Here is a 12,191-nt window from a genome sequence, read left to right as displayed (position 1 = left end):
AAACTGTATATTCTGAGTCTACTGAATTACAATAATTTCATTTCAGCCACTGCTTTCAGAAACACAATTTTTTAATTACACAGTTAAAATTTTGTGTACTTTTTTGTACGTTATCCTAAATAATTTTAATTATGTATGACATTATGTTCTTCTTTTAGTTCAATAGGCTCAGGATATGTATGTTACTACTCCCTGAAAATTTGAATACACTACTCAATGTGGTTTCTGAGATTTAGGGGAAAATGTAAATTTTCAGGAATGGCTTCTTAAGTTTCAAAATACTGTAACTCACTTAATATATGGTTAATTTTTTAATTTTAGTCGCTCAGCAGGGATTCTGTATATCATCCTCTTGATCTTTTTCGAAGTTTTTCCTTCTTTTTTTTCTTTCTGGACTCCTTAGTGGCCAACTGTGCTCCATATTCTGCTTTATCAATGCGAACCTTCTCCATCCGTTCAAGTTTTCTGATGCAGTTTGCTCCAGGATTAATTCCTATCTGCTGTAGCACTTTCACCCTACCGATGTTGCCATCATTAAAAGCAATAACAGCATCCCTGACCCCCCACTTTAGTGTCTTCATTCCAACAAAAACATTCTTTGGTAAGAGAGTCCATATAAGGTCCATATAAGATTATTGAACGACTCATTGGGATTTTGAGTCTGATCATGCAGACACTTCTTCAATGATTCAGGATTTGCCAGGTCTCTGTAGATAGGTTTTATGATATTCATGACTGCTGCTGGGATGGAATGTTTATGGCTGTATGAACTGTTTGGGTACTGGGCATTGCAGTAATTGCACCATGAACTACGTCCAGGAGGGCAAAGGTGGTGTACTGGTTTTTCATCAGTTGACAGTCTGTGGAAGAAGGTAGCCCATACTGCCTGCTTCATTTTCAACAAATCCTCAGTATTATTTCTAATGGCCATCCCATAATACTGCTGCAGTTCATCAATCATTTTGTCTGTCAGCCTGCCTCTTATGGTTTTACCATCAGAAAGTTTCTTGTCTTTCAAATTTTGTTTCAACTTCCTCAACCTGGTGCCCATCCTCTTCTGGACGTGACCTTTATAGTACATCAATCCGCAGCTTTCTATATAAAAAAATTACCAGTTTTATTAGGTCTTGAAGTAATCCACGTAAAAATTTTAACATTGTCAACCGGTGTAGATTACATTAAAAAAATAAAATAAAATGCTTACCGAGAGTCAAAAACAAGGAAAAGAATGATAATAACATAAGTATTACAGCTACCTTAAAGGAGGGAAATATTTTACAGCAAGAACTGGAAATGTCTCAGGCTCTAATTTTTTCACTGTACATTGTGGGGGAGAGGATGTGTTCATGTAATGAATGCAAGTTTGCCTTCAGGTACTTATCAGCAGAATAAAAAAAGTTGGAATTTATTTACATTACTGATTAAACTATTGGTTTTGTTTCTAATGGATAGAGGTACTTTGTTAAAGAGAAGGCTGCCCACATTTCTCATCCCATTATAGCTTCAGTTCAGTCTTTGGCTCACCTGATGAATATTTGCAAGTAGATCTACTAATTGTATATTTTAATTGGCATTAATTCTAGCCCCCACTATTAACACAGATTCCCAAACCCACAACTTCCATGAATATATCTATCTTATAGTTGTTTGTTGTCTAGGGTTGCATGCTCATGACTTTATACATGTGACTGAGGCGATCTTTTAGTTTTATAAATAATAGACATGCACACTGAATAAACTTTGTTTATCATTGCTCTGTTCATAAACAACATGAGATCAATGCACTGAATGACTGAAGTATCTTGCTGCCTTAATGAGCCTGTGTTGCCACCGAGCCATAAACAATGCAGTGCCACCTTCAAAAGACATGCACCTCTGTCATCTGCTAAAGCGTCTGCCAGTACTCTCACCACAATAACCATTCACACAAGTGCTACTGCCAAAAAGGACCCAAACTGAGCTGGGGCTGCTGCAGTTATTCTGTTGGCTATTGATATCATTCTCGTGGTGTCAAATGAGATCTACGTCACAATTATGATGTATCATATGACTCAAATTAAGTACCTTTATTCCTGAATTTGACATCACCTCTGGCATGAAGCTGGTACAATTCTTACCAATATACTATTTATGAGCTACTCCTTCTAACACCTCCTCCTAAAGCTTTGCCTCCTTCATCATCATGACAAGTTAGTTCATTTTGAACCTTTCCTAACCCATCCTGCTCACTTCCCCAAGGGAAGAACTACTGGTTCCAAAAGCTAGGAGGGTGCATTTAATTTTATATGTGTCTATGGCAGTAGTAAATATCTTGCCTGCTGAAGATATGTACTGGCCATCAATTCTGACTCTTTTTTCATTTTTCTCTATTGAATTTTCCTTTTGTTACATACTGCTTATTAACACAATTTGTATGGTTACTTACCTTTCCCATAATCCTCTTCTAGATCATTGTACTTATCAAGAGTTATAATTGTGTTGTCTGTAGCATTTAGCCCAGCAAATGCATAGACAAGATGAGAACAAATATTTGGGTTGATATCACTGACAGTAAATACTCCATTTCCTGGTCGATACACAGCCCAACTTGATACGTAACACACCACTGCTTTGTTGTGGCCAACTGCAACAAAGAACATGATTCAAATGTATTCATATTCATATTTATTCACCTTTAAACATTTTACATGCAATTGGTACCATATAATAAAAGTTACAGATACATTGAATACATCTATATGTACATATATTTGACAAGAAAAATTGCCTGCATAATATTATATTTCTAATTTTGTAATATATACTCCTTTCACAAAATGTAGCATCGCAATTCAATATCTTTCATTGCGCTCTCTTGAAATTCTTGAACTGTATAAAATACTTTATTTTTTATCGATTTTGCTACTTTTACTTTAAACTTATCCATGTGCATAGAATGTGCACTTTTGGGTAATTTGTTAAAAAAATGTGTGTGCTAGATACTTATAACTGCAGTGAATCTTTGATAGTCTGGCGACCAGGATGTCAATTGTATGACCATTTCTTGTATTATGTGAATGCACTGCCATCCTAAGGTCAATGTTATTCAAATTTTCTTTGGCATATATCAGTCAACTATAAATATACAAGCCAGGGACTGTCATTATATTTAATTCTTTGAAATGCTGCCTGCATGAGTCTCTGGGTGGTAGTCCTACAAGGCATCTGATTGCTTTTTTTGCCATTTAAACACTGTCTTTGTAATTGGGTAGTTTCCCCATAGTACAATACCATAAGCGAGATGAGAGTGGGAGAAGGCAAAGTGTGCATATAGTAGGAGTGTTCTCCTAACAGAGCCTCTCAGTTTATGTAACAAGAAGATTACACATGAGAGTTTTTTGCATAGCATGCCTGTGTGAGTTTCCCAGTTAAGTTTTTGGTTGATATGGAACACTAGTAGTTTTAAAGATTTGTTTTCATGTTTAGGGGAATTCAAATCAAATCTTCTGTCTTATTATTATTATTTATCTGTAATGAATTTGCCTGAAACCAACTGGTACATGTGTCCATTCCTATTGTTACATTATTCTGTAATTAATCCAAGTTGTTTCCCTGAGTAATTAGAGTTGTATTGTCTGCATACAGTGCGGTGTCACAAGGTAATGAAGAAGGCAAATCATTTATGTACACTACAAACAGAAAAGATCGAAGTACGGAGCCCTGTGGTACTTCTTTGGTAACTGACAAGAAACTGGATCTTTTTTCGTTTAGAGCCACTGTTTGTTTTCTATTGCATAAGTAAGATTGTAATAGTTGGAGAGCACTCTCCCCTGTTCCATAATACTGTAGATAAAATGTTTTGAATGTGTGGAAAATCACATACATTTCTCTGTGTGTGTGTGTGTGTGTGTGTGTGTGTGTGTGTGTGTGTGTGTGTGTGTGTGTGTGTGTGTGTGTGAACGTATGTGTTGCTAGTCCACTTGTGTATAGAGATGTTTTCATTCAGTCCCCATGCTCCACATAGTCAATTTTCAATGTCTTTCACCCATATTTACTTACACTCTGACTCATTGCAGATCTTGGGGAGAGACAAATCAGTAAGTTGACATATTTTGCATATATTCATTCAATAATGTCATATGAAATAATGTTCTGGGTAACTCATCTTTAAGAATGGAAGCCTTCATTGTGCAGAAACGTGCTGTAGGAATAATATGTGGTGCCCACTGTGACGACTGTGATTCTACCCTGTCACTAAGTATCGCCAAAATACCCTAAAAGTACCCTGTTAACTAATGCAGTCCAAATCAAGTCGTATCAAGAAAAATTCACTGCAACATCAAAGATATATGAACAGACGGGGAAAAAAAAAAGATAAATATATATATCTATCGCAAAATAACGATGTCTTCACACCACCCACAATCATCTTGTAGATACCTGTTTAAGGAGTTATGCTTTCTGAATACTGCTTCACAGTATATTTATTCCCTCATGAATTTGTTGTAAACTATCCACTACAGCTCAAAAGGGAGAATGATGCATGTAATTCGAGTACCAGAAGGAAAAATGACTTTCATTACTCCACATTAAGGATGTCTTTAGCAGAAAAGGGCGTGCATAATACTGCAACAAAAAATTTTGGTCACTCACCCAGTGATATAAAATGTCTGACAGATAGCAAAGTAAAATATGAAAACAAACTGAGAAATTTTCTCCTTGAGAAGTCTTTCTATTCTGTAGAAATATTTCTATTGCTGCAATGTGTAAAATGTGTTAGGTAGGAATTAATGGCTCACATCAATATATCTTTTTTCTTTTTGCATTGTATATATTTTTAAGAAATGTAGAAATGTTCAGAATGTAATCATGTGTACAAATTATTTTCCAATGTGAGTGTAAAATGACTCTTTCCACATTATTTTGATCTATCATGCAAAAGCATCCACATACTTAAGTAACTAAAAAACTAACAACACTTCACTTGTATTTTTCACTGTGTGTTGAACATGAGTGTTTACAGTGTATATTGTTGCCAACTGTTGTTGAGTATTTATCTTTTGTCTTTTGTTTGTGTTGTGTAGGCTGTGTGTGTGTGTGTGTGTGTGTGTGTGTGTGTGTGTGTGTGTGTGTGTGAGAGAGAGAGAGAGAGAGAGAGGGGGGGGGGGAGGGAGGGAGAGAGAGAGAGAGAGAGAGAGAGAGAGAGAGAGAGAGAGAGAGAGAGAATTATTTATTAATTATTTATTCTGGTTATGTTTTACATCTGTTTGTTCTTGTTTTAGTGGTTAACATGATCAGCAAGTTAGTGCTTATACTGACTCATTAAATACTTTCTTTTACTTTGCAAGGGCTCTTTGTATGTGAAAGTTTTTCTGTAACGTCAGAAGTTTTTTGTTGTCATTGCTAACTCTAATAATTTTCATGTCCTGTTCCATGCTGGATGGTTAATGTTCATATTGTATCAGGTGTTCAGCACAGGTAGGAAGGCTATTTTGATACTTCCAGATTCTTATATGTTCTTTATACCTAATTTCGAAATTCCTGAGTGCCATTCCCAGATATACTGATTCACCTTCATGACATTTCAACTGGTACATACCTGCTCTTTAGTATTTACTTGGTTTGTCTATTGTTTGTAAATGTCAATGGAGTGTATTTCTTGTTCTAATAAACTTCAAACAGAAAACAACACTATTAAGAAATTAAAAGGAAAACTGCACTCTAATAACATCATAGTCCCAAGAGCTGATAAAGGGAACAGCACAATACTGATCAATAAAGAATAATATATAGAAGAAACCAAAGATTTCATGTCCTCTAACAATATCACAAAACTGTTACTTGATCTTACAGCACATTTCTAGACATACTTTTAAAAAAATATATAAAAAAACAACACATTATGCAGAAGAACCCAACAGCACCAACATTCAAAAGCCAATCCAAAGTTCACAAAACAATTATTCCAGTGAGGCCTGTTATTAATTTCATGAGTACACTATCATACTATGTGGCAGAACACATGAACAAAATTGTAATACAACACTACAAAATAAAGAACAGCAAAACAGTGAGAAACAAATGAACTCATAATACAAATAAATGATTTGCACATTCCACAAATAACATCACTAATCTGTTTCAACACAGAGAACATGTACACTTTGATATCCATTGCAGACACAATAAAATTAATTGAAGAAAACCTACTGAGATACAACAAACTACCTGCAGATAGTGCTCATTCCATTTCATATCACTTTGCAGTGTTACATCTAGATATTTCAATGATGTGTCAGTTTCAATCAGCACACTACTAATGTCGTATTTAAATATGAAAGATTTATTTTTCCTACCCATCTGCATTAACTTAGGTTTTTCTACATTTAGAGATAGCTGCCACTCATCATGCCTCCTGGAAATTTTGTCTACGTCATCTTGTATCTTCCTAAAGTCTGTCAACTACAACAGTTTTCTGTACTCCACTGCATCATCAGCCAACAGCCACAGATTACTGCCCACACTGCCAGATGGTTCACATATACGGAAAATAATAGTGCTCATATCACTTTTCTACGGGGCACTCCTGACAATACCATCGTCTCTTACAAACACTCACCATCGAGAATAGGATACTGTGTTCTATTACTTAAGAAGTCTTTGTATCTAGGAACCTATTTCATATGCTCATACCTTTTTTAATAGACTATAGTAGGACATCATGTCAAATGCTTTTTGAAAATCTAGAAATATGAATTCTGCCTGTTGTCCTGCACCCACAGTTTGCAATCAATCATGTGGGAAAAGGGCAAGCTGAGTTTTACATGAGGAATGCTTTCTAAAACCGTGCTGATTTGTGGACAGAAGCTTTCCATTATCAAGTAAATTTATTATAATCAAACTAAGAATATGTTCAAGAATTCTGCAGTAAATTGAAGTTAAAGATATTGATCTGTGATTTTGCCAGTCTGTTCTTTTACTCTTCTTATATATAGGAGTCACCTGCACTTTTTCCAATTGCTTGGGACTTGGCACTGGGTGAAAGATTCATATAAATACAAGCTAAGTAAGGGCCCAATGACACAACATACTCTTTTTAAAACCAAACTGAGATTCTATCCAGACCTGGTAACTTAATTTTTTCAACCCATTCAGTTGTTTCCCTACACCAGGGATGCCTATTACTATTTCAACAATATGGGAGTCTGTGTGGTGGTCAAGCAATGGTATGTTTGTACAATGCAAATGATTTCTTAAATACAAAATCTGAAACTTGAGCTTTCTTTTTCCTGTCTTCTACTGGCCAGTGAGGGTCTGAATAGAAGCCTTAGACCCCCTTAGCAACTTTACACGGTACCAGAATTTTCCCAGGTTCTCGGCCAGATCTTTTGCTAAGGTACGACGGTAATAGTTGTTCTATTCTTCGTGCATAGATCTTTTTACAGACACATGAAACTAGGATTACAGAGGCAGTGCTATTACTGACATAATGAACTGTAATGTTTTCAGTATCATTTCTTCATTGGCTTTTGTTTTACTTATATGAGTAGGCTACATGCTCAGCTGTATACTAGCTTATTGTGATTTTAGTTACATTATTACGTAATGATACATGTCTCTTTTTTATAATTACACTCTATTTGCAGGAGTTACTTCTATTATATGAATGTGTTCAAACTTTTATATTTTCAATGATTTTATAAATGGTGGGATAGCAATTTAATTTGGATTGTTATTACTGTGCAATTAAGGAATAATTAATATTAAGTCCCGCTCCTGTGATGGTTTATCAAATTAGAGAAGAAAAGCACCTAGTTGGTCAGAAAATATTAACAGTTAAAAATGTTTGGAATATGTCTAGCTGTTAATATGAAGTCTAACCTTTGCTTCTCATTATTTGCACATTCTCTTTTGAACTGAAAGTGTAACAGCTTTTGCTTCCTCAGCGTTTTCCAAATTTTGTTGTTAAGCTGTGGTGGGTCTTTTCTGTCCTCAATGCACTTACTAGGCACATACGTCTCCAGAGCACGATTTACAATCCATTTAAATTTTGACCATAATTCCTCTACATCCCTCATACAGGAACTAAATGATGTTGAGCCATTGTCTAACTGAGATGCTAACAACTGCTAATCTGCTGCTATTTGTAGCAGAAATACTCGCTTAGCCTTCTTAACTGGTTTATTAACTTTAGTAATCATAGTTGATTACGATCACTAATCCCCATCTCTTTACTGACACCACCGATAAGATCCGAACTGCTCATAGTTACGAGGTCTAAAATATGTCTACTGTAAGTGGGCTGTTGAACTAACTTCTCAAGACAGTGTTTCAAAAACATGTTCAAAAATACTTTGCAAGACTGTCTGTAATCTCTTGCAATGAATCCATATATGTCCCAGCCTATTCTCAGTAGGTTAAAGCTGCCTGCAACTAGTATTGCACATTCTGGGTATTTATGTGCTAATGACCATAGTCTTTCTTTGAATGAGTCTAAAACTATCACAGCAGAGTTGAGCGGCTAGTAAAAACATCCTACAATCAACTTTATTTCACCTGACCTGTTATACGCAACCAGATAATTTCACTGTCACACTCAAATTTGACATCAATAGAGTCAATATTTTTGTCAACTGCAATGAACACTCCCATTCCTATGGTGTCTAATCTGTCTTTCCAATATCTCAGAGTTTCAGAGTTTTCTACATTGAGTTTCAACCAGCTCTTGGTCCTGAGAAGAATTTGAGTGGGAGAACTTTCCTAGAGGGCAATAAATTGGGAAACTTGGTTACAAATAGTGTGAAAATTTACTGATAAACTTTTGACAGTTGAAGTGTCTTTACTCAACATGGTCTGATTTCACTATCCATATATTGTTTGGTGAGTGTATCAGAGTACCTCAAAGCATGACCTAACTTAAAAAAAAAAAAAAAAAAAAAAAAAACATGTGCACTCCACAAGTACTCTGCTACCTGAATAGCTGCTTCCTTTGTGTAGTGCACCTGTGACCCATTAAGGGGGATCCTACAATTCTCCACCCAGTAATGCAGGTTCATAAATCTGCAACCAAGACCATCACAGAGTCAATGATGCCTTTGATTGAGACCCTCCACTCTGCTTCAGATCAAAGAACCCCGATCAACTCTGGGACAGAGACAATGCTGCAAATTGTGAGCTCTGGTTGCAACCTGCACATGTGGTCAGTAGCCTTCACCATTTCCACCAGCTGCCTATATGAACTGAGGATGGCCTCAGAGCCCATCCAACAGGCCTCACTGGTGCCCACGAGAGTGACAACTTGCAGACAACTGCACCCTGCATGCAAGAATAGCCAGAGGTAAGGCTTCCTACACATATCCGATGAGGCCCCCTGCTTATATACAGAGGACACACTGGCTTTCCTTTGGCCCTGAACATAATCTCCCTACTGGGCTCCATAATAGCACCTAACGTTGGAGCTCCTGATAACTACCAAACCCCTACCCATGCATGTCTGTTTGGACCCTGCTGGGGGGAAAGCCAGCCATTCACTTGCAATATACTGGCTGGTAATGTTGTGTGGAATTTTTTGGTGTCGAGTATCTATAATTTTTGCTAAAAGCCTTAAAGTTATCAATTTCATTCAGTCTGATTTTGTAATCAGTATTCTGAGTTGTTTGATGTGGCCTGTCATGAATTCCTCACAAGTTACAGATGTGAAAGCACATTTTGAACTATAGCAGCAATGGAAGCAAAAGTAATGGAATGTGTGAACTTGGAGAATGCCTTACAATGTATGTTAGCTGATACCAAACTGGGTATAGAAAAGGTAGTTAGAAACAAAAACCACCACCTACATCTCTGATTTGTTACTCCTTGGTTTAATAAATAAAACTAAGTGTTTTATTTGTACAAACATTGGCAAAACATTATTTCTGGAATTAGACTGATACTATATCTTTCAAGGAAGAGCAAAATGCCATTTTGCAGATCTGTACACCTCAAATGCTGCTTTGCTACAGCTCATTATCTACTTACAAGACTATAGGGGACCCAATGAGACAGTTTTAATATGCTGCCAATAAGACACACATACAGCAGAAAAAAACTCCACAGCTTCAATCTGAAAAAGAGGTCAAGTTATCTTTACTAGGTCTGTTAGTGTAGAGAAGAGTGGATGAGATCTGGGGCTGTTGTGCATAGAATACACATAACACTGTCCTGTTCTGTCAGTGTATGGCAGTTACTGTACACCAGAAATGGCATAGTGGAGATCCAGGTCCAAAGAAAAGGAGCCCTGTTGAACATGAAGGGCTTAACTGAAGATTACAACACCTTCCAATATTTTCCTGAGGAATAGACACTGTGATTGCCACATCCAGTGGGCAGTTTGACAGAAATCAACATATATAGAACAGGAAGGAAAAACACTAAGAACTTGGCAAACTGTTGCCACCTAGGTTATTAGAAACACATGTGAGGAACAAATAGAGACAGGGAAAGTAAATGAAATGAGGTACAAAAACACTAAAATGGTAGCAAACTGGATGGCAGGTCTTGTGGAGATGCACAGTAGGAAGATACAATTTACCACGTGACACTTCAGCCAAAGCACCATTTTGCCAATTTGCCTCCGACACTTGCATGCCTGATTGTGTGTTAGGCTTTCAGCATTGTTTTTTGGGTGATGTAATTTTACCATATTAGTGTTCACTATGGAGAACATAATGAAAATTCAGAAACTATTAGCTCAACAACCAATACTCTATCTCTGCAGATTAGTTTTACAAAATAGCTTTAGAAGTGGAAAGTATTTCTCCATGTCTGCTAATCTAACACTTTAAAGTGATCATTTTATGAGCAATGAAATTCGGCTGACTTTGGGCCAGTATGGAATGTTTGTGCTCATTGTCAACTTTCGACAGGTCATACATAACGATGTTGTGCATCATAGAAATGAAGTAGCTTTTGTGGAAATAGTGTCGATTTGTGTTGTACGGTGCTGCGCATGGTGGTTATTATTATTCAGAAAAATGAACAAAAAGGCTGTACCTGGATATTCTAGTTCTTTGCTGTCAACTTCCCTGTCACTTCTGGGACACATTAACCTATTACATGTTCGTTTCTTTTACAGGCTATAAGCTGGCTGCCCTGTGACAATGAGGTGGATCTTGTTCTAGCACCCAGTGTGCTACAAGCTGATGACAAACTTTTGCTCCCAGCATTCTCGACAAAAGGGCCACCTGACAACAAGCAATTAGTAATGTGTCCCAGCATTATTAGTTGACAAGAGAGAAAACAGCTTTATGATGTGGCACTGGGCACAGACTAATAGAAAACTAGTGGCAATACGAAGTATAAGGGGTAGTCATCAAGCTTTAACTATCTCCAAAAAATAAAGCTATGTAATTAATTTTTTCTTTGTTTGTAGGCATGTGTCTGCCTCTGCAGCCCTGGCACGCATTGAAATCCATGCACCATAGTACCGTAGCACACTGTACAGGAGCCAAAACAAAATGACACATTATGGAGCATCATGTGTTAATTTGTTTTTGGCAGTAGCAGACGTTTCCGCTGTGTCACACTGGGTGTGGAGGGAGGGCTACCGAGAACTGTGTATCAGAGGTACCAAAGGCACCTCAAGTACTATCCTGTCCCATGGATACTGCCTCTCCTGAAGGAAATGTGAGCTCCATCACTACCCACCCACTTGACTGTGGTGGCCTGGCAATATAGGGTCTAGCCATCCTGTACATGGCAGATGGGGACCAGGGAGGACTCAGGGCATTACACCAATCCCTCTAACAAACATGTTCAGTGTGCTGTCTTTCACTGAAACTGAAACCGAGTCAGTGGGACTTGCCTCGCCTGTTTTGGAGAAACCTGTCTTGCCCTGAGTCAAGAGGAGAAAAACATGAAAGAGTAGGGATCTATTAATATTCAGCATTTCAGATTTCAAAATTATGGTGAACAATGATACCTCTTAGGCAAATGGCAGCAAGTGATGGAAAGGAACACCAGGTAAACTCAGTGTGTATGCCTGGAGGCCTTATTCAGCTTGTTGAAGAGGCTATTCTGGCAACCATTGAGGAAGCAGGCTGCAATCAAGTGTAGATTGTAGCACAGATTGAAAGGTCATACTTGGTTCATTCTAGCAATTAGCAGAGAAGGTTGAGAATACCATTAGAATGTTCTAAACAGTGTACTAGCAGTAATAGGCAGCCCGGGTGGCT

At 37.3% G+C, this 12,191-nt stretch overlaps 1 protein-coding gene across 1 annotated transcript in view; it reads right to left on the bottom strand.

Moving 5' to 3' along the window:
* Nucleotides 1-12,191, bottom strand: part of LOC126185120 (probable chitinase 2) — a 277,984-nt gene that overhangs the window by 152,252 nt on the left and 113,541 nt on the right. Inside the window, exon 2 of the mRNA XM_049927938.1 lies at nt 2,426-2,623. Coding sequence (XP_049783895.1) covers nt 2,426-2,623 — 198 coding nt within the window. The remainder of the gene's footprint in view (nt 1-2,425; nt 2,624-12,191) is intronic.

This window comes from Schistocerca cancellata, chromosome 4, assembly GCF_023864275.1.
Source record: "Schistocerca cancellata isolate TAMUIC-IGC-003103 chromosome 4, iqSchCanc2.1, whole genome shotgun sequence".
Lineage (NCBI taxonomy): Eukaryota > Metazoa > Arthropoda > Insecta > Orthoptera > Acrididae > Schistocerca > Schistocerca cancellata.
Note: the sequence above shows the minus strand (reverse complement) of the source record. Positions and strands in the feature narration are given on the sequence as shown.